The sequence below is a fragment of the Cherax quadricarinatus genome, chromosome 68 (genome assembly GCF_038502225.1).
Source record: "Cherax quadricarinatus isolate ZL_2023a chromosome 68, ASM3850222v1, whole genome shotgun sequence".
Lineage (NCBI taxonomy): Eukaryota > Metazoa > Arthropoda > Malacostraca > Decapoda > Parastacidae > Cherax > Cherax quadricarinatus.
The window spans coordinates 13,884,293-13,908,444 of NC_091359.1; the positions used below are offsets into that span (position 1 = coordinate 13,884,293).

Genomic DNA, 24,152 nt, shown 5'->3' on the forward strand with positions numbered 1-24,152 from the left:
CCTCCTCTTTTAGTTTATAAACCTTCACCTCTCTCTTCCCTGATGCTTCTATTCTCCTTGTATCCCATCTACCTTTTACTCTCAGTGTAGCTACAACTAGAAAGTGATCTGATATATCTGTGGCCCCTCTATAAACATGTACATCCTGAAGTCTACTCAACAGTCTTTTATCTACCAATACATAATCCAACAAACTACTGTCATTTCGCCCTACATCATATCTTGTATACTTATTTATCCTCTTTTTCTTAAAATATGTATTACCTATAACTAAACCCCTTTCTATACAAAGTTCAATCAAAAGGCTCCCATTATCATTTACACCTGGCACCCCAAACTTACCTACCACACCCTCTCTAAAAGTTTCTCCTACTTTAGCATTCAGGTCCCCTACCACAATTACTCTCTCACTTGGTTCAAAGGCTCCTATACATTCACTTAACATCTCCCAAAATCATAATAATAATACAATTATAACAGTTGTGTTTACAAAGAATGCATTTTATTTTTTTTTTTTTAAAGCTCATGTTATGCAAAGCATTTCATACAACTACTGAAATAGTGATACACTGCTAATAATGATACCCTGTAGTTAATTTATAATATTTTACTTAAATATGCACTACTGTACTGACATCTATATAAACATAAATCAGATATAAGCAGCAAAAATAGATAGTGAGGTACAGTGACCAGTAAAAGTGCTATTAGGTACAGCAGTGAGTTGTGACTAGTGAATCATTTGATGGACATGGTGTACTTGGTGCTGTAACCAGTTTAGTGCTGTGGAGTTTTAGTCAGTGTGACCAGTGAAGTAATGTACTGCTAAGTGATTAAGAAAACACAAGTACAGGGTTACCTTTTATTGTAACAACATGTTTCTCTTTGCTAAGTCTTATCACATTTATAATGAAGCTCTGTATAGAGCAAAACATTGGCAAAATCAAAATGTGCTCTGCACCTATGTTTTTTTCATTACTGATAACAGTATCCAGTGCTGTTAATTTCACAGACAGATAATCAGTATACAGTTCAATTAATGCATTTTCTCTTTTTGTTTTGCAGTACTTTACTGTATATTTCTAGTAGCTACCCCTGGAAAGTCTCTTTAAAAATGTGTTCTTTTCTTCACTAATCTTTTTCCTTTATTTTTCTCATACTGCTTTGAAGGATGGATGGAGATGTTGCAATTCAGAAGGCTGTTAAAATTGGGATGCTTGCTCACTTCTAGCAAGGAAGCTATTAAATGAGTGATGGTGAATGTGTTTCCTTCTTTGGGTCACTACCTTAGTTGTAGATGACCTCTGTACAAAAGAAATAATGCTTTTATATTTGCCTTTTATACTAATATTCCTTTCATTTGACAGTGGAAAAAACTAGTGTATCTGGATCAACCAGTCTGCATAACATGAAGCTCTTCTCATCTGCTGTCCCTCGTGATGACAGTGACTCAGGTGTTGGGTCAGTGTTGGCAAATAACACGACCATCCCTTTCACCAAAAGGTAGAGATGTAGCACCATTAGTTTATAGCTTTTACCTCCTTTCTTACTTGCTCAGAGACAGAAAGAATTTTGCTACCTTCAAGCACAATGTTTTTTTCTTTTGGACTTGGTAATAACTCAGCTTTGTAAACTCAACCTATTCTAGGATTGAATGGATGTATCTTTGATTATCTTAAGATTTTTATGTAATGTGGTCTCTCATATGATTTGTACAGTGTTAAACTGTGATTAACTTGCATTTGGCATATGAGTTCATAAATTTGTAATTAGCTATGATTTCAGTTATATTTTTATTGTGGCTATTGTTTCTCATGATGGTTGTAAATAGGTTTATACATGACATCTTTGTTCAGTGAAGATAGATGCATTTTAGTAACACTTTTTCTTTACCAAAAACCCAGCTTGGTAAATAAAATTAAAAACTTTTGGTTTAAAACTGTGAAGCACTAGGCAAGCATGTCTCATATAGTTTGTGATGTGAAATCAATTTTTTGATTACTCTTATTCATCATATCCCACTTAGTTTCCTGATGAACAAAATGCTGATACCACATCCTCTACAGATTTTTGTTTTTTAAATATGTCAGCAGTTTCCCACCGAGGCAGGGTGTCACAAAAAGAATGAAAAAACTTTCATCATCATGCAACATTTTTACCATCACTCGTACATAATCACTGTCTTTGCAGAGGCGCTCAGATACGACAGTTTAGATGTCTCTCCAAGCTGTTAATATCCCAAACCCCTCCTTTAACACTTTCAGGGTCCAGAGGCCAAATTTCAAAGGGGTGCACCAGTGTCCAAGAATTTAAAAAAAAAATTTTTGTTATTTTTTCTTATGAAATAGTAGAGAATCTTTTTCTGAAGGTAATAAAACAACAAGTACGAAATTTGATGGAAAATTGACAAAATTATGCTCTTGCGAATTTTGATGTGTCAGCGATATTTATGAATCGGCGATTTTGCTAACTTTGACTCCCATTTTAGGCCAATTACATTATTCCAGTCGACCAAATTCTTAGCTATTTCACTAGTATTACTTCTGATTGAGCACAAGAAATCGCCCAGTCAACTGTTTCAACTACAAAATAAAGTGATCGGAAATTGGTAATTTGGCCAATTTTACAAAAAGTTCAAAATATTTCAATTTCAAAATAGGGTCCAGAATTAACAATGTAGGTATTCCTGGCACTAAACTAACATTTCCTCTGCTCATTAGTTACGTTTTCAGGCTTCACAAATGAATTCCATTTTGATTTTTTATTCACATAATAAATTTTTATTCAAACCAAAAAATAGAAGATTTACTGTTATACAATATTGTAATAATTGTATAAATATCATCATCACATTTGTGAATGTATATTAGACCCACCAGCTGGTGTGTATTAGACGTGTGAGGTCGTTTGTTTACTCTTGAACATCGACAAAAATTTAACATTTCCGCTACTTTGAGCTCAGTTTCAAGCCATTTCCAGTACTAAAACCAATCAAAATCATCTCTATTTCTGTAATATATCTTCCATTCTATCAAATGAGACCAAGAAATTGCAAATGCAACTATAAAAAACATACAAAAAAAAACACTGCACAGTTGCTGTTTTAATCGAAAATCACAGTCTCAGTTTTTTCTCTCATTATACACTGTGTGCTGCAGGATTTGTTTTATGTGGTGCACACATACCACATAGATGTATTCTCTCATATCTAGGCCCAAATTTACCACTCACAGCTTATCAGAGTGAGCTGAGCTCATGGTGTAGATCTACGGTTTGGACCCTGAACGTAAAGCCGTAGATCTACGGCACGGACCCAGAAAGGGTTAAAGTGCAGGCATCGTACTTCCCATTTCCAGGACTCAAGTCCAGCTAACCGGTTTCCCTGAATCCCACCACAAAATATTTCCCTGCTCATTCTCCAACAGCTCGTCAGGTCCCAAAAACCATTCGTCTCCATTCATTTCTATCTGACATGCTCACGCACATTTGCTGGAAGTCGAAACCCCTCACCCACAAATCCTCCTGTACCCCCTCCCTCCAGCCTTTTTAAGTACGACCCCTACTCTACCTTCCTTTTTCTACAGATTTATACGCTCTCCAAGTCATTCTACTTTGTTTCATTCTCTCTAAATGACCAGACCACCTCAACAACCCCTCTTCAGCCCTCTGACTAATACTTTTAATAACTCCACACCTCCTTCTCCTCCTAATTGTTACACTACGAATTCTCTGCATAACATTTACACCACACATTGCCCTTAAGACACGATGTCTCCACTGCCTCCAGCCTCCACCTCGCTGCAGCATTTACAACCCATGCTTCACACCCATATAAGAATGTTGGTACCACTGTACTCTCATACATTCCCTTCTTTGCCTCTATAGATAACGTGTTTTTGTCTCCCCAGATACCTCAACACACCTCTTACTTTTTTTCCTTCATCAGTTCTGTGGTTAACCTCATCCTTCAATCCTTCGTAAATTCATCTGTTGACAAGTCAACTCCCAAATATTTGAAAACATTCACTTCTATACTCCCTCCCTCCAGTGTGACATCCAGTTTTTCTTTGTCTAAATCGTTTGATACCCGCATCACCATCATCATTCAACACTCTCACCTCACTCACACATAATCACTGTCTTTGCAGAGGCACTCAGATACAACAGTTTAGAAATCCCTCCAAACTGTCAATATCCCAAACCTCTCCTGTACGGATATAGACAAATATATATTTTTATATTGTTTAGGTAATAATATACAACATACAATGCTGTATAATTATTGTACAATTAACATTTTATTCTCAATATTAAAAGCTTCTTCATAGGTAGTATCAGAGAGTTTGAAGCCTATTAACCAGAACACTTCACTGATTATCTTCTAGCCTTCACAGCGTCTCGGATCAGCTATTTCTCAACCAGAGTCGCAGCTCTCCTGCCTTGACTCCAGATAATTCCAGAAAAGAAGAAAAAGTTTTGGCACACTCAGAACTGGTGGAGAGGTTTAAGGTGCTCATACAGAAATCGACTGATTTTTTATTTATGTCGGGTGAGTGATATTTCTGAACCCTTGCCCTGCCAGGAGCATGTGTGTATATATGGTGGGTCATTTGAATCACAGTGTCCATGCATTTTGGACAAGTATATATTAAACAAATGTGTACTTTTTCAGTAATCTGAAATGGAATTAAATCCTAGAGAGTTTTTGTGATCCTTCAATCACACTTTCAAAGAGCAGTGTCTTAAGATAGTAATTGGGAGATAATGGAATGCTTAGAATTTTACTTTCCTTTTTAAGTGCATACTAAAATATCACTTATTTCTTGTGAACAGACTTCTTGCATCATTGGATACCACACTCAACAGATGTACTGGTATATAAATTTAATTCTATTTTTTCCATTACCTAGTTTCTCAAATGCTGTACTCACCTACATATGGTTACAGGGGTCCATTCTTAGCTTGCTGTTTGCCAGATTTACTCTCTCCTAGCCTAGTGGACCCTATCATACCTATTCCGAAAACTATGTATTGGGTGTACCTCTGTCATTTCCTCATTGAAATCATTCCACTTCATGGCCATCTTGAGACTGAAAAAATACTGCCTGACATCCCTATGACTTATCTGTGTTGTTAGCTTCCAGCTGTGCCCTCGAGTACCTATTTTCTACTTAACAAACAACCTATCTGCCCTATCAATTTCTCTTTGAGTATTTTGTATGTAATGCCTTCCCCTGGTCCTTCTGTCTTGCAGGATTGTTAGATTCCGTTCTTTTAGCCTTTTCTTGTAACTCCTACCCCTTAGCTCTGGAACTAGTCTTGTTGCATGCTTCTGCACTTTCTCCAGTTTTATAACATACTTCCTCAGGCATGGGTTTCATTCTGGTGCAGCATACTCCAAGATGGACCTGACATATGTTGTATACAGCATCCTGAATGACTCATTGTTGAGATTTCGGAATGCCACTCTCAGATTTGCCAGGCCAGCATTGGTAACAGAGGTTATTCAGTTGATGTGAGCCTCTGACAATATGATAGGCACTATGCTTACTCCCAGGTCCTTGTAGATGAAATGTCATAAAATAAAAGGTTTTCTTTTGTTATACATGTCTTCTTTAACTGCTTGTCTGATCACAGCCATAAACACTTACATTTCCATAAGTGTATGAAAATTACAGTTCAGTTTTTAAATGCTTGTGGCTTGATGCTAGTGAAGGACTCTTGATCTGAAATTAGAACTATCCTTTTTTTGTCTCAAATTAAACCTGATTACTTTCCATTCTCTAAGCACAGTTTAACCCTTAATATTGAACATTTCCTTATGAGTGCAACAATAATTAAAAGATTTAATTGTTGATATTAATACAGTATATCCTTTAACCTCTTCAGGGTCCAAGGCCAAAATCTGAAGTGGTGCTCCAGTGTCCAAGAAATTTTGAAAAAAAAAAAAATTATTTTTTCTTACAGAATTAAAGAGCATATTTTTGTGAAGGTAATAAGACAAAAAAAAAAAATTCTGATCAGTACTTACCGAGATACAGTGCCAAGAAGTTTGTCAAAAATGATGTGGTGGCGGCAACATTGATGAATTCCACATACGCGCATTACATTATTTTGCGGTTTTTATTGTTTTTTCTTTTCTTTTCCAATTTTTTTCTATTCCTACTAACATTTGGGGCCTGAGAGACCAATACTGTATATAATGTATATATATAAACTCACTGTATTGAACACAATAACCGCACTAAAGTTATTATCATATTATTGTTTACCACTGTTGTTTATTACAATAAACATGCACAAATCTTGTATAATACTAATGTTCTATCATATATTTACATATTTACAATCACTGGACATGGTTTTAGAACTGCTGGAGCTTGTGGAACTCCTTGAAACAAGGCACCATGCACAAAGGCACCTTACATTCCTCGCACATAAACCGAGTGTCTTTGCATCTTTGTTGCCGTCGTTTTGTTTGTGCACAGACGATGCATCTCTTCTGAGCAAATTTCTTCTGAGTTGAAGGAAGTTGTATTATGAAATGATCACCTTCCCTCCTCAAACGCTTGGGTATATCCTGAGAAATTCGAGGACCGTGTTGTATAGCAGGTGTTCTTACCTGGTACTTCATTATGAGTTGTCTGACAACAGACAAACAAAATTCACCATACGGTGGTCTGTTGCCAGTCTTTATTTGGTACATATTATATGCATTGAGCATTGAAATGTCCATGAGATGGAAGAAAAGTTTCATGTACCACTTGTAACTCTTACGAACACAGTCAACAAAACCAATCTGCATGTCACATTTGTCAACCAAGCGCATGTTTTGTGTATAATCAATTACTGTCACTGGTTTTCGAATACGTTCATTAGTCACTCGATCAACTTTGCCACTGTCTTGCATTTCATTACGGTGAATGGTTGTCAACAATGTGACATCTCGTTTGTCATGCCACCGTAATGCCATGATGTCATTGGCAGTAAACACCTGCACATCATCACCACGAGCACCTGCGTTGAGCCTGGGCATATGTTTACGATTAGAACGCACTGTGCCACACACATCTGTCTTGTTCACTCTCATGAAATCACTGAGTAATGGGCTTGTGTACCAGTTATCGGTATATAATGTATGCCCCTTACCAAGATAAGGTGCCATCATGTTTCTCACTACGTCACCTGAGATACCCAATAACATCTTGGTATCTTTCAATGTTTTACTACCCGTGTATACAACAATATCCAACACCAGGCCACTGTCACAATCACAGAGTACAAACAGTTTTATACCAAAGCGTTTCCTCTTGCTCGGTATATACTGCTTGAATGACAGTCTACCTTTGAAGAAAATCAAAGACTCGTCAATTACAAGATTCTTGAATGGATAAAAGTATATGCTGAACTTTTGTTTGAGATACATGAAAACATTTCTAATCTTGTATAACCTGTCACTTCTGTCAGGCCTGATTTTGTCAGAGAAGTGCAACATACGTAAGAGTAAGATAAACCTGTTCACTGGTATGATTTCACTGAAGACCGGGGTAGAAATTAGCCAATCTGTGGACCAGTATGCTTTTATATTATGCTTATAGATGTGAGGCATAAGCATTATTGTTGCAAAAAGCAAATACATTTCTGCAACAGTCGTCTCTTTCCACCTGTGTAGTCTTGACTGTGGTGATAAGATCGTATTTGCCATGGTGTACTCAAAATACTTATTACTTTCCCTGACAATAATTTCCATCAATGGCTGGTCAAAGAATAATTCAAAGAATTCCAGTTCATTGGCCGTGGTTCCAAGGGGACAAGTAGGTAGAATTCCACTTTGAGAGTCATCAAAGTGGTGAGGCTTGGGAACAAAATTGGGATTTTGCTGCCAATCCCACATACGGTTTGCTGGTGGATACTGAACATCATAGGCTGGTTGTGCGGGTGGTTGTGGTTGTGGTGGGCTGGTGGCTGGCGCTCCGCTTTGTCTTTGAACTGACGAGTCAGCAGCGTGGGTCCCAGCGTGGCCTGGTGAGTCACGCATGGTGGTGCCACTACCATCACCACTAACACCATCCACTGATGCCTGTGGTCTATCCATGCCAAGTGTAGCCACATCATCCTCACTATCACTACCTAAAACTGGTGTAAGGCCACGGGATGTACTCCGGGATGTACTCCGTCCCCTGGGCACAGCATAGGGTACACTACCCGAGCGCATGCGGCGGCGAACATACCGACGCTTCACTGGTGAATATGATTCCTCACTATCACTACTCGAATGATCGTCGAGCGCAATAAAATCACAATCCACGTCACTATCATCATCATTACTGAAGTCAGAGGCCTGGCCACGCGTAAATATTAGTTTTCTCTTGCGTTGAGGAACAACTGACTGTGAGTCACGAGTGCCCACACCAGAGGTAGAAGGTTGAGGATCATCAGGGTTTTCTGCACTATTATCGATATCTTGGTCATTCTTTTCGGTCACTAACTGATCAAAGCCGTAGAATTCGTCTTCATTTCCACTTCCATCAGTGTCAGAACTATCAGATAGGAAGAGGAGAGTCCCAATTTTCCGGGGAGTGAGAGCTGACTTGCGACGAGGCATGGTGATCAAGGGTAACTGAGCCAGCGTTCCCACAATGCTATGCGGGCGCCTAGATTTTTTGTTTATGGCACACACCCACCACGCAGACCCGTTCTCTCACATGTAGGCCTATGAGCGTTTTCGCGCTAAATTTGGCGGCGCTAGAATTTTGGCGTAGATCTACGGTTTGGACACTCAACGTGAAGCCGTAGATCTACGGGACGGACCCTGAAAGGGTTAAATAACTTTTAATTTTTCCTTACATTGCAGCCTGGTCATCAGTTGAAGCAGTAGCAAGTGCCCTGCCCTCTGCCAGTGCTCCAGAGACTTTCAGTTTGTTCTTGCTGGAGCTTCTCCTCTGTGCAGCTGACATCATTATTCAGCGAAAAGGTCACTTCTGTTTGTTTTTTCTTTACTTGTTTGTGTTTTGGGTTTAAGGTCACCTCTGTTGCTTATGTAACAATTTGGGTTTTATGCTTTAGGTCATATCTGTTTGTTGTTTCTTTGATGTTTTGGTTTTTATGTTTAAGGCCACATCTGTTTTGTTTCTGGTTTGGATTTTAAGTCGCATGTGTTTTGTATCTGGTTTGGGTTTTAGGTCATCTGTTTGTTTAATTACCAGTTTAGGTTTTGGGTTTTGCAACATCTGTTGTTTTTTTGCTAGTTTGATTTTTAGGGTTAAGAGTAAAGTCAGATTCTAACATTCTTACACATTTAAAGTACAGTGGACCCTTGACCAATGATGGCATCAATTAACGATAAATCCGACCAGCGATACATTTTAACACAAAAATTTTGCCTCGACTAGCGCTAAAAAACTCGACCAACACTATTCGTTCTGTCTGAGACGCGTCCACTTCTGGCCAGTGTTTACAAGCCAGCCAGCCACCGCGGTCGCTTCCAAGCATACAATCGGAACATTTCATATTATCACAGCCTTTTTAGTGATTGCACCTGCAAAATAAGTCACCATGGGCCCCAAGAAAGCTTCTAGTGCCAACCCTACAGCAAAAAGGGGGAGAATTACTATGGATATGAAGAAAGAGATCATTGCTAAATATGAAAGTGGAGTGTGTGTCTCCGAGCTGGCCAGGTTGTACACAAAACCTCAATCAACCATCGCTACTATTGTGGCCAAGAAAACGGCAATCAAGGAAGCTGTTCTTGCCAAAGGTGCAACTGTTTTCGAAACTGAGATCGCAAGTGATAGAAGATGTTGAGAGACTGTTATTGGTGTGGATAAACGAAAAACAGATAGCAGGAGATAGCATCTCTCAAGCGATCATATGTGAAAAGGCTAGGAAGTTGCATGAGGATTTAATTAGAAAAATGCCAGCAAGTAGTGGTGATGTGAGTGAATTTAAGGCCAGCAAAGGTTGGTTTGAGAGATTTAAGAATCATAGTGGCATACATAGTGTGATGAGGCATGGTGAGGCTGCCAGTTTGGACCAAAAAGCAGCTGAAAAATATGTGCAGGAATTCAAGGAGTACATAGACAGTGAAGAATTGAAACCTGAACAAGTGTTTAATTGTGACACTGACAATGCTGTGAAACACTTTAGGAATGTCATAAAGGAACGGGAGGTACAGGCCTCTATGGACAGATATGTTGTGCGACAGAGGTCCAGTGACTCTCAAGCTGGTCCTAGTGGCATTAAAAGAAGAAGGGAAGTAACTCCGAAAAAGGACTTGCCACCTCAAGTCCTAATGGAAGGGGATTCCCCTTCTAAACATTAACACCATCAACACTCTCTCCTCCTCCCATCCCATCAATCATCACCAGATCTTCAATGAAGGTAAGTGTCATGTAACTGTGCATGTCTTCAGTTTGTGTGTATTAAAATTAATATTTCATGTGGTAAAAAAAAAATTTTCAATACTTTTGGGTGTCTTGCACGGATTAATTTGATTTCCATTATTTCTTATGGGGAAAATTAACTCGACTAACGATAATTTCGATTAACGATGAGCTCTCAGGAACGGATTAATATCGCTGGTTGAGGGTCCACTGTACTGCATATCACGTTTTCCAATATCCAGATTCAGTTGAACTGGATTGCCTCATGCAATGGATGAAATCCATCCTAGCTACCTCCTGCAAATACCAGATCAATCAAGATAGGATCTGCTCCAGGCCCAGACACTTTAAAGATTGACAGATTGAGAGCTCTCTCTGAATTTTGCATGTGGTAACTTACAGTTATTCTTAGTTGGTGGAGCTATTTGTCAGGTTACTTCCAATAACAAATGAGACTAGCTTATTAACCACCATAATTGACGGATTTTTTAGGTAGTAGGTTGGTAGACAGCAACCACCCAGAGAAGTACGTACTACCTTCCTGCCAAATGAGCATAAAACAGAAGCCTGTAATTGTTTTACATGATGGTAGGATAGCTGGTGTCTATTTTCTATCTCATAAACATGCAAGATTTCAGGTACATCTTGCTACTTCTGCTTATATTTAGGTCACACTACACTTGGATGAACTAGCATATATATATATTTTTTTTTTCAACAAGTCGGCCGTCTCCCACTGAGGCAGGGTGACCCAAAAAATAAAGAAAATCCCCAGAAAGAAAATACTTTCATCATCATTCAACACTTTCACCTCACTTGCACATAATCACTGTTTTTGCAGAGGTGCTCAGAATACAACAGTTTAGAAGCATATACGATAAAGATACACAAAATATCCCTCCAAACTGCCAATATCCCAAACCCCTCCTTTAACCCTTTGAGGGTTTTGGTCGTACTAGTACGTCTTACGCGTAGGAGTTTTTAACGTACTAGTATGCATAAATTCTAGCGGCCTCAAATCTAGTGGGAGAAAGCTGGTAGGCCTTCATATGAAAGAATGGGTCTATTTGGTCAGTGTGCACAGTCTAAAAAAAATCCTGCAGCACACAGTGCATAATGAGAAAAAAAAAACTTTGACCATTTTTTTGGAATAAATCAGCGACTTTGCAGTGTATTTTCGTATGGTATTTATTGTTGTATTCTAGTTTTCTTGGTCTCATTTTATAGAATGGAAGACATATTACAGAAATTGTGATGATTTTGACTGGTTTTACAATGAAAGGTGCCTTGAAATTGAGCTCAAAGTAGCAGAAATGTTCGATTTTTACCAAACTTCAAAAGTAAACAAATCGTGCCAAGTGTGCAATACACGTCAACTGGCGAGTCTAATATTCTTTCACAAGTGCACCAATAATATTTATACCATTTTTTACACTAATGCAGTAGTCTGCATAACAGTAAATCTTATATTTTTTGTGAGAATAAAAATTCAAAGTGGAAAGCAAAAGAATATAAGAGGGGCCTTGAGACGTGACTAATGACTACAGGAAATGTCATTTTAGTGCCAGGAATGTCTTTCTTGTTTATTCTGGACCCTATTCGGAAATTGACATCTTTTGAAATTTGTGTGAAATTGGCAAAATTGCTAAATTCTGACCACTGTACTGGATAGTTGAATTTCATAAATGGGTGGTTTCTTGCACCCATTCGATAGAAAAAATGGAGTTCTAGCGAAATATTCATGTTTTTTGTCTACTAGTACAGTGAAATTGGCCGAAAATGGGGCTCAAAGTGGGCAAAATCGCCGATGCGTAAACATCGCCAAGACCGCTAACTTTGCGAGAGCATAATTCCGTAAGTTTTCTATCAAATTTCAAACTTTTGGTGTCTTTATGATCGGGAAAAGATTCTCTATCTTTTCATAAGAGAAAATAATTTTTTTTTTTTTTTTAATTTGGCCGACCCTGAGAACGAGTTTCGGAGAGGGCCTGTCGACCCTCAAAGGGTTAAAGTGCAGGCATTGTACTTCCCATTTCCAGGACTCAAGTCCGGCTATGTAAAAATATCCGGTTTCCCTGAATCCCTTCACTAAATATTACCCTGCTCACACTCCAACAGCTCATCAGGTCCCAAATACCATTTGTCTCCATTCACTCCTATTAAAAACACTCACACACGCTTGCTGGAAGTCCAAGCCCCTCGCCCACAAAACCTCCTTTACCCCCTCCCTCCAACCTTTTCAAGGATGACCCCTACCCCGCCTTCCTTCCCCTACAGACTTATACGCTCTCCATGTCATTCTATCTTGATCCATTCTCTCTAAATGACCAAACCTCCTCAACAACCCCTCTTCAGCCCTCTGACTGATACTTTTATTAACTCCACACCTTCTCCTAATTTCCACACTCCGAATTTTCTGCATAATATTCACACCACACATTGCCCTTAAACAGGACATCTCCACTGCCTCCAACCACCTCCTCGCTGCAGCATTTACAACCCAAGCTTCACACCCACATAAGAGTGTTGGTACTACTATACTTTCATACATTCCCTTCTTTGCTTCCATAGATAATGTTTTTTGTCTCCATATATACCTCAACGCACCACTCGCCTTTTTTTCCTTCATCAATTCTATGATTAACCTCATCCTTCATAAATCCATCCACTGACACATCAACTCCCAAATATCTGAAAACATTCACTTCTTCCATACTCCTCCTCTCCAATTTGATATCCAAGTTTTCTTTATCTAAATCATTTGATACCCTCATCACCTTACTCTTTTCTATATTCACTTTCAACTTTCTACCTTTACACACACTAGTTCTTGTTCTTGTTTATTTCCTCTTATCTCCATGGGGAAGTGGAATAGAATTATTCTGCCATAAGCCATGCGTGTCATAAGAGGTGACTAAACTGCCGGGAGCAAGGGGCTAGTAACCCCTTCTCCTGTATACATTACTAAAGTTAAAAAGTGGAACTTTTTTGTTTTTTCTTGGGCCACCCTGCTTCGGTGGGATACGGCCAGTTTGTTGAAAGAAGAATTGATGAATTTCCTACAATAGGTGGTAGTAGGTTGGTAGACAGCAACCACCCAGGGAGGTACTACCGTCCTGCCAAGTGAGTGTAAAACGAAGCCTGTGATTGTTTTACATGATGGTAGGATTGCTGATGTCTTTTGTCTGTCTCATAAATATGCAAGATTACAGGCATGTCTTGCTACTTCTACTTACACTTAGGTCACACTACACATACATGTACACATTTATTTATACACACTCATCTGAGTTTTCTTTGATTTTATCTTAATAGTTCTTGGTCTTATTAATTTTCCTTTTATATCCATGGGGAAGTGGAATAAGAATCTTTCCTCCGTAAGCCATGCGTGTTGTAAAAGTCAACTAAAATGCCGGGAACAATGGGCTAGTAACCCCTTTTCCTGTAAAGATTACTAAAAAGAATAAGAAGAAGAAAATTGTCAAAGTGGGAAGTCTGAATGTGCGTGGATGTTGTGCAGATGATAAGAAAGAGATGATTGTGGATGTTATGAATGAGAAGAAGCTGGATGTCCTGGCTTTAAGTGAAACAAAGCTGAAGGGGGTGGGAGAGTTTCAGTGGAGAGGAATAAATGGGATTAGGTCAGGGGTTTCAAATAGAGTTAGAGCTAAAGAAGGAGTAGCAATAATGTTGAAGGATAAGCTATGGCAGGAAAAGAGGGACTATAAATGTATTAATTCAAGGATTATGTGGAGTAAAATAAAGATTGGATGTGAAAAGTGGGTTATAATAAGCGTGTATGCACCTGGAGAAGAGAGAAGTGTAGAGGAGAGAGAGAGATTTTGGGAAATGTTGAGTGAATGCGTGGGGAGTTTTGAATCAAGTGTGAGAGTAATGGTGGTTGGGGATTTTAATGCTAAAGTGGGTAAAAATGTTATGGAGGGAGTAGTAGGTAAATTTGGGGTGCCAGGGGTAAATGTAAATGGGGAGCCTTTAATTGAGCTATGTGTAGAAAGAAATTTGGTAATAAGTAATACATATTTTATGAAAAAGAGGATAAATAAATATACAAGGTATGATGTAGCACGTAATGAAAGTAGTTTATTAGATTATGTATTGGTGGATAAAAGGTTGATGAGTAGGCTCCAGGATGTACATGTTTATAGAGGGGCAACTGATATATCGGATCATTATTTAGTTGTAGCTACAGTTAGAGTAAGAGGTAGATGGGAAAAGAGGAAGGTGGCAACAACAAGTAAGAGGGAGGTGAAAGTGTATAAACTAAGGGAGGAGGAAGTTCGGGTGAGATATAAGCGACTATTGGCAGAAAGGTGGGCTAGTGCAAAGATGAGTAGTGGGGGGGTTGAAGAGGGTTGGAATAGTTTTAAAAATGCAGTATTAGAATGTGGGGCAGAAGTTTGTGGTTATAGGAGGGTGGGGGCAGGAGGAAAGAGGAGTGATTGGTGGAATGATGAAGTAAAGGGTGTGATAAAAGAGAAAAAGGTAGCTTATGAGAGGTTTTTACAAAGCAGAAGTGTTATAAGAAGAGCAGAGTATATGGAGAGTAAAAGAAAGGTAAAGAGAGTGGTGAGAGAGTGCAAAAGGAGAGCAGATGATAGAGTGGGAGAGGCACTGTCAAGAAATTTTAATGAAAATAAGAAAAAATTTTGGAGTGAGTTAAACAAGTTAAGAAAGCCTAGGGAAAATATGGATTTGTCAGTTAAAAACAGAGTAGGGGAGTTAGTAGATGGGGAGATGGAGGTATTGGGAAGATGGCGAGAATATTTTGAGGAACTTTTAAATGTTAAGGAAGAAACAGAGGCAGTAATTTCATGCACTGGTCAGGGAGGTATACCATCTTTTAGGAGTGAAGAAGAGCAGAATGTAAGTGTGGGGGAGGTACGTGAGGCATTACGTAAAATGAAAGGGGGTAAAGCAGCTGGAACTGATGGGATCATGACAGAAATGTTAAAAGCAGGGGGGGATATAGTGTTGGAGTGGTTGGTACTTTTGTTTAATAAATGTATGAAAGAGGGGAAGGTACCTAGGGATTGGCAGAGAGCATGTATAGTCCCTTTATATAAAGGGAAAGGGGACAAAAGAGACTGTAAAAATTATAGAGGAATAAGCTTACTGAGTATACCAGGAAAAGTGTACGGTAGGGTTATAATTGAAAGAATTAGAGGTAAGACAGAATGTAGGATTGCGGATGAGCAAGGAGGTTTTAGAGTGGGTAGGGGATGTGTAGATCAGGTGTTTACATTGAAGCATATATGTGAACAGTATTTAGATAAAGATAGGGAAGTTTTTATTGCATTTATGGATTTAGAAAAGGCATATGATAGAGTGGATAGAGGAGCAATGTGGCAGATGTTGCAAGTATATGGAATAGGTGGTAAGTTATTAAATGCTGTAAAGAGTTTTTATTGAGGATAGTGAGGCTCAGGTTAGGGTGTGTAGAAGAGAGGGAGACTACTTCCCGGTAAAAGTAGGTCTTAGACAGGGATGTGTAATGTCACCATGGTTGTTTAATATATTTATAGATGGGGTTGTAAAGGAAGTAAATGCTAGGGTGTTTGGGAGAGGGGTGGGATTAAATTATGGGGAATCAAATTCAAAATGGGAATTGACACAGTTACTTTTTGCTGATGATACTGTGCTTATGGGAGATTCTAAAGAAAAATTGCAAAGGTTAGTGGATGAGTTTGGGAATGTGTGTAAAGGTAGAAAGTTGAAAGTGAACATAGAAAAGAGTAAGGTGATGAGGGTGTCAAATGATTTAGATAAAGAAAAATTGGATATCAAATTGGGGAGGAGGAGTATGGAAGAAGTGAATGTTTTCAGATACTTGGGAGTTGACGTGTCGGCGGATGGATTTATGAAGGATGAGGTTAATCATAGAATTGATGAGGGAAAAAAGGTGAGTGGTGCGTTGAGGTATATGTGGAGTCAAAAAACGTTATCTATGGAGGCAAAGAAGGGAATGTATGAAAGTATAGTAGTACCAACACTCTTATATGGGTGTGAAGCTTGGGTGGTAAATGCAGCAGCGAGGAGACGGTTGGAGGCAGCGGAGATGTCCTGTTTAAGGGCAATGTGTGGTGTAAATATTATGCAGAAAATTCGGAGTGTGGAAATTAGGAGAAGGTGTGGAGTTAATAAAAGTATTAGTCAGAGGGCAGAAGAGGGGTTGTTGAGGTGGTTTGGTCATTTAGAGAGAATGGATCACAGTAGAATGACATGGAAAGCATATAAATCTATAGGGGAAGGAAGGCGGGGTAGGGGTCGTCCTCGAAAGGGTTGGAGAGAGGGGGTAAAGGAGGTTTTGTGGGTAAGGGGCTTGGACTTCCAGCAAGCGTGCGTGAGCGTGTTAGATAGGAGTGAATGGAGACGAATGGTACTTGGGACCTGACGATCTGTTGGAGTGTGAGCAGGGTAATATTTAGTGAAGGGATTCAGGGAAACCGGTTATTTTCATATAGTCGGACTTGAGTCCTGGAAATGGGAAGTACAATGCCTGCACTTTAAAGGAGGGGTTTGGGATATTGGCAGTTTGGAGGGATATGTTGTGTATCTTTATATGTTTATGCTTCTAGACTGTTGTATTCTGAGCACCTCTGCAAAAACAGTGATAATGTGCGAGTGTGGTGAAAGTGTTGAATGATGATGAAAGTATTTTCTTTTTGGGGATTTTCTTTCTTTTTTGGGTCACCCTGCCTCGGTGGGAGACGGCCGACTTGTTGAAAAAAAAAAAAAAAAAAAAAAAAAGGTGTCCATCATGCATCAGGCCTGTAGCATCAGCAGACTGTTAACCAGGCACTTATTCTGGAACTCTGACCTCAGGCCAGGTTGCAAAAGTAGAAAAACCCTCAAAACCAGTCACAGACATATTTGTTCATCTGGATACTATCTGTAAATGAAAAAACCTTCATTGTTAATTTTGCTTTGTGTTTGTGGAGATAACATAATTTAAAAATAAATGGCTATTATTTGATAATGAAAAATAATTATTCTCCATGCGTGTCATAAGAGGTGAATAAAATGCTGGGAGCAAGGGGCTAGTAACCCCTTCTCCTGTGTACATTACTAAACTTAAAATAAGAAACTTTTGTTTTTCTTTTTGGGCCACCCTGCCTCAGTGGGATACAGCTGGTACATTGAAAGAAGAAAGAAGAAATAATTATTCTTTGAGAGTATTCTAGTTTGGTGAGCTTCAGATATGTAACAATTGAAACATATGAAAACACTGATGCACTTGTCAGTCTGTACTTTGAGCATGTGTTCAATTTTGGTCCCTAAATTACATGAAAGACTAAAGATAAACTGGAGAGAGTGCAGAAAAGGGCAGTAACTTTTATTTTCATTAAGAGGTAAAAACCCCTTAAGAAAGACTCAAGCATAAGACCTAACCTGGTCTTCATGCCTGATCAACCTTAGTGCCACAGTGAGGCACTTCTCTTGGTATAGATATTCAAAGCACCTTGTCATATGAACAGATGGGAGACACCTCTGAAGGTAAGATCAGTCTCTGGTCTTTGTCATTTGTGTTCTTGTACAGTCAGTTTACTCTAGGTCATTACTCTAGTGTATTTGTTTGCTGTCACTTGTTTGTTGTTGCCTTCAGTGTGTTTTCAATTAGATTTCATGATTATATTCAGCTTTAGATTTCTCAAACACTGTTACTGTTACAGTAACTGTATTTAAATGGGTTACAAACTGAAACGGCATTCTGTGTTCAACAGGTAATGGAGAGAAATGTGGCTGGGAGCGTTTGGTATGGGGCTGCCAAGATATCCTACGGATGCATCTCAATCATTTGCTGGCATTAGTAACATCGCCCAGAACTCACATTCACACACGCATTCGTGCTGCTCAAGCTTTAGCCTCCCACCATAAAGTGCAAGCAATTATTTCTTACACTTCGAAAGCAAACCCTCAGGTGAATCAGTTGGTAATACAGTGTTTGTTAATTTTGTTTACAAATCATAAATAGAACATTGCATGGTTGACCCCTGCTCAATGATGCAGGTAGATATTGGACAAAAGGTTCATTAAATGATGACTATGTTAAGCGAATCTTGTTTCCCCACAGACACCCATGTTGTAACATAAGAGGCAGACCAGGATAATAATAAAATGGTACCTCAATATTCAAACTTAATCCATTCTAGGAAGCTGTTCGAATATTGAATACTGAATCAATTTTTCCCATGAGAAATAATGTACATTGGATTAATCCATTCCAGACCCCAAAAAATTACCAATTATAAAACCTGTATAATAATATTTACATTCATGAAATTATTCATGGAAACTATAAAAACCATAAATACATGAAAAAATGAAAATTTAACTGCACTTTACTGAGGAGTGCTGATGCCCTAAGAGGAAAGTGGAGAGATGTTATTGTTTGGAAAGGTTGTCACCTTCCATAGAAACATCAGGTAACTGCCCATCTGGTGTATTTTCTCTTTTTTTGTCTCTGTGCCGTAGCACTTGAAGATGATGGGGATTCACTAGCACTTTATTTTTTTTCTTTGGTAAAGAAGCTGTCCAATGTTGTCTACTTTTGACGACTTTTCAAAATATTTGTAAAGTAGTCAACAACATTGGCATTGAACAGATTGATGCTCCTATTCACAACATTAATGTTAGGATGCCATTTTTCCACCAGGCACTGTGTTTGAGCCCAATGGTAACACAGTTCCATAAGTTCTGCAGTGGAAATGTTGCCACTGCAACATTTCCACTGCCTATAATACCTGCCTTCACCACTCCTGTGATTTAGAAAGCACTCAGTATATCAACATTTTTTTCTCATTTCAGTTGTTATACAAAGTGGGAATCTTCGTACACGAGCTCCGCTACCAAAATGAGAACAAATTAGATGAATCCGCCATCAAAAGCTGCGAGACAGTCTTGCAGATACTAGAAGAAAGTTCCATTCAAGTTCTGCCACCCCCTGAGGTAAATATAACCTGTATATTAATCTCTTTCAGATTATGTAAAATTTCATAATTATTTAAGTAACCAATGAAATGGAAATGGGAAGTACAATGCCTACACTTTAAAGGAGGGGTTTGGGATATTGGCAGTTTGGAGGGATATGTTGTGTATCTTTATACGTATATGCTTCTAAACTGTTGTATTCTGAGCACCTCTGCAAAAACAGTGATTGTGTGTGAGTGTGGTGAAAGTGTTGAATGATGATAAAGGAAGTATTTTGTTTTTGGGGATTTTCTTTCTTTTTGGGTCACCCTGCCTCAGTGGGAGATGGCCGACTTGTTTAAAAAAAAAAAAAAGAATTATATTAAAATATTGTTTAGCTTTTTGTTGGGTAGTTAGTCATTAATCCTTGTGTGTCTTTGCTTAAACAAAATTCATATTTCAAGAAATTAGCAATGCTCAATGGATTGTTCTTTTTTTGTCAGATATTACTCAGTCGTTTTTAGAATTGTTTGACAACATTCTGACTGAAACTGAAATATTGCAAGTGATGGCTCTTTCGCATCAGTAAATCTTTAATTTTCAGTTATACCCTCCCCATGGGGCCATGAAGGAATGGAGTGTTGTCAGTGAGGAAAAGAAGCAGTGGCAAGAGGAATCCTCAAAGATTGCTATCCTTGTTGTAGACCGCTGCAATAAACAGGATAAAAGGTTTGCAGTTTTAACTTTTTTTTTTTAAATTTGCATATTTAGTAATGCTTTGTAGAGAATGAACTAACATTGCAATTCAGAGTTGATTTTTTTTTTTCACTTCCTTACTACTAAGTTTTTGTTGTACCTTATTAATTGAAAGTTCTCAGATAAATGTATATACAGGTGATCTTGAATTAATCTTTGTTTTATATACTAACTTTAGAATTTGCCAAAATGCTGTACAAACTATGAACCTCACAAGAAGTTTTATAAACTAAAATTTCTATGCATTCATACATAATATACAAGTGTATACATACTGAGTATTTTATTGTGAATAAATTGACTTCATTTGTCTTTCAAATGCACCGGCTTGAGGTATGCTATTAACTCGCAAAAATTGTAATATCACAATTGTAAATAGCTGAGGGAATGGGCAAGTCATTCCTTAAACTAGCAGTCAATACTGCTAGTTTTAGGACAGGCTTGCTGTGGGTTCAAGTCTTCCTCATTCCCTAGGTTAAGATGCTATTTACTGTAGTAGTGCTGAATGACACTCCTGGGTTATGCACTTTGTAATTTTTTTTTTTTTTTCAACAAACCGACCGTATCCCACCAAGGCAGGGCAGCCCAAAAAGAAAAACGAAAGTTTCTCTTTTTAAATTTAGTAATTTGTACAGGAGAAGGGGTTACTAGGCCCTTGCTCCTGGCATTTTAGTCGCCTCTTACAACACGCATGGCTTACAGAGGAAAAATTCTGTTCGACTTCCTATGGAGATAAAGGAAATAAACAAGAACTAGAAAGAAAATAGAATAAAACCCAGAGGGGTGTGTATATATACGCTTGCACATGTATGTGTAGTGTGACCTAAGTGTAAGCAGAAGTAGCAAGACTTACCTGAAATCTTGCATGTTTATGAGACAGAAAAAAGACACCAGCAATCCTACCATCATGTAAAACAATTACAGGTTTCCGTTTTACACTCACTTGGCAGGACAGTAGTACCTCCCTGGGCGGTTGCTAGGACTTTCTGTAAATCTTTTTTCTTTCTGTCAACAAACCGGCCATATCCCACCAAGGCAGGGTGGCCCAAAAAGAAAAACAAAAGTTTCTCTTTTTAAATTTAGTAATTTTTACAGGAGAAGGGATTATTAGCCCCTTGCTCCCGGCATTTTAGTCGCCTCTTACAACACGCATGGCTTACGGAGGAAGAATTCTGTTCCTCTTCCCCATGGAGATAAGAGGAAATAAACAAGAACAAGAACTAGAAAGAAAATAGAAGAAAACCCAGAGGGGTGTGTATACATATCCTTGTACATGTATATGTAGTGTGACCTAAGTGTAAGTAGAAGTAGCAAGACGTACCTGAAATCTTGCATGTTTATGAGACAGAAAAGAGACACCAGCAATCCTACCATCATGTAAAACAATTACAGGTTTCCGTTTTACACTCACTTGGCAGGACGGTAGTACCTCCCTGGGCGGTTGCTAGGACTTTCTGTAAATATGTTGTGTTAATAATGTTTAGTAGATAAAGATGCAGCTAATAACTAATTAGAATATTTGCCAAGTTTGTTGAAATACATTTTACATCTCAAGATTTCTCTGTTGCATGTTCTCCAGCAGCAGTATGCTTTGTGCCTATTATGTACAGCATTTACAGTAAGGGGAATTTCATGTTTTAATGTTGAAATATGAGAAGTTCTGAAATGTAATATCTCTCACCTGTTTTCCAGACTACTAACGAAGAATACACATATTTTTGAAGCTGTAGCAAGAGAATGTAGTCGTCTCTCCCGAACGGTGGTTGATCGTCAAAATGTAGAGCGGAAAATTGTCTTAGGAGGAATTAAGCACTCACAGTGTCGACACGTCCATCTGACTCACCGATGGAGGGGTCTTATTGAAGTTCTGACTCATGAAAGAGCTACATGGCATGTTCCACAGTCTTATCCAAGGCTAGTAATAAATTTTGTGCTTTCAAACAATCCATTTAGTACACAGTAAAAGATGTATGCAGTACGGTAGAACCTCGGCACTTGAACTTTATTGGTTCCAGATGGCTGTTTGAGTACGGGACGAATTTTTCCCAACAAATTTTCTGTTTGGTTGGCTGTTATCACTAACCCTCTTAGGCCCCATGGTGACTTATTTATAAAAATAATATAAAAAAAAAAATGAGAAGAAACATGAAATAGTTTACAGTGAAGTTCTGGCAGGTCATGTTTGTTTGGTCGAGTGCCAAGCAAACAATCGACTACCGAGTGATTTGTTTACCGAACAAAGAATTCGAATACCAAATTGTTCGAGTACAGAGCTGTTCGAGTACCGAGGTTCCACTGTATAAAGCAAGTCACAGAATGGCTTCAAGTTTTACCGATGTTTATTTGAAATCTTTATCACATAAGTGGCAAGATAGCTTTTGAATTAATAAAGGTTAATGTATTTCATTCTTTGGGTCAGTCTACATTAGTTGGAATAGCTGATATGGTATAAAATATATTTAGTTTTCATAATTTGTTGCATTCTCTTGATCCCTTACCCTATACCCTATTGCAATGAATTTTTTGGCCATGCAAGCCCTTTCCAATTTTTACAGTCTTGTATTCTGTTAGATAAAAGGACACAAGTGCAATTAATGTGACATTTTATTGTGGCAACGTTTCGCTCTCCAGGAACTTTGTCAAGCCGTTATTGCCACAGTAAAATGTCACATTAGTTGTACTTGTGTCCTTCTACCAAACATATTGTTCGTAGTTCTTCCAACATTATTACAGTCTTGTAATCGACCATTGTTTTATTTGTACTTAGATCATGGCAGCTGGACCAAACTGAGGGACCCATGAGAGTCCGCAAGAGGCTTGCTAGAGGCCATCTTCACATTCATGCTCGTTACCTCATGCCCGAATACAGTCACAAAATAGGTAACAAGTAATAACTAATGTTAAAAGCTTCTTAACTTTTTATTTTTTAAAATTGATTTGTTTATTGCTATGTTTTAAAGTTCAAGCCTCATTACCTCCCATTTCTTAAGGTACTGTGTGTACCCTAAGAGTCTGGGGTCCCATAATTATACAGTAATTAAAGAAAAAACCTGTAAGTAAAGTAGACAGGATAGAAAGAGTGTAATCTTCCATCAGACATTTCATTTTTAAACTACCAGTTCATTAAAAATAGTAAAACTGAATGCTGACTGATGCCCATGGCTCTCAGCACTCAGTAAATTGTAAAACCTCTTTCCACTCAGTCAGATATTGAACAGCAGCACTTAAAATGTTTGCTGAATTAATTAACCCTTTCAGGGTCCCCAGGCCCTCTCCCAGACTTGTTCTCAGGGTCACCCAAATTTCAAAAAAAAAATATATATATATATATATATATTCTTATGAAAAGATAGAGAATCTTTTCCCGATCAAAATGACACCAAAAGTATGAAATTTTACGGAAAACTTATGGAATTATGCTCTCGCGAAGTTAGCGGTCTCGACGATGTTTACGCATCGGCGATTTTGCCTACTTTGAGCCCTATTTTCGGCCAATTCCAGTGTGCTAGTCGACAAAAATCATAACTATTTTGCTAGAACTCCATTTTTTCTATTGAATGAGTACAAGAAACCACTCATTTACTGATTTCAACTGTCCAATACAGTGGTCAGAATTTAGCAATTTTGCCATTTCACACAAATTTCAAAAGATGCCAATTTCCAAATAGGGTCCAGAATAAACAAGAAAGACATTCCTGGCACTAAAATAACATTTCTTCTGTTCATTAGTCACGTCCCCATGCCCCTCTTACATTCGTTTGCTTTCCACTTTGAATTTTTATTCTCACAAAAAATAGAAGATTTACTGTTACGCAGACTACTGTATTAGTGTAGAAATGGTATAAATAATATCGGCACACTTGTGAAAGAATATTAGACTCGCCAGTTGATGTGTATTGGACGCTTAGCATGATTTGTTTACTTTTGAACTTTGGTAAAAATTGAACATTTGTGCTACTTTGAGCTCAATTTCAAGGTACTTTTCATTGTAAAACCAGTCAAAATCATCTCAATTTCTATAATATGTCTTCCATTCTATAAAATGAGACCAGGAAAACTAGAATACAACAATAAATACCATATGAA

The 24,152-nt window shown here is 38.2% G+C and overlaps 1 protein-coding gene across 3 annotated transcripts in view; it reads left to right on the forward strand.

Annotated features, from left to right (window-relative positions):
* mv (lysosomal-trafficking regulator mauve) overlaps nt 1-24,152 on the forward strand; it is a 207,150-nt gene that overhangs the window by 142,203 nt on the left and 40,795 nt on the right. For all 3 annotated transcript variants that reach the window (XM_070099689.1, XM_070099691.1, XM_070099690.1), the window contains 8 exons: nt 1,368-1,503; nt 4,386-4,549; nt 8,855-8,974; nt 18,125-18,321; nt 19,209-19,349; nt 19,915-20,039; nt 21,759-21,980; nt 22,834-22,946. In XM_070099689.1, coding sequence (XP_069955790.1) covers nt 1,368-1,503; nt 4,386-4,549; nt 8,855-8,974; nt 18,125-18,321; nt 19,209-19,349; nt 19,915-20,039; nt 21,759-21,980; nt 22,834-22,946 — 1,218 coding nt within the window. The remainder of the gene's footprint in view (nt 1-1,367; nt 1,504-4,385; nt 4,550-8,854; nt 8,975-18,124; nt 18,322-19,208; nt 19,350-19,914; nt 20,040-21,758; nt 21,981-22,833; nt 22,947-24,152) is intronic.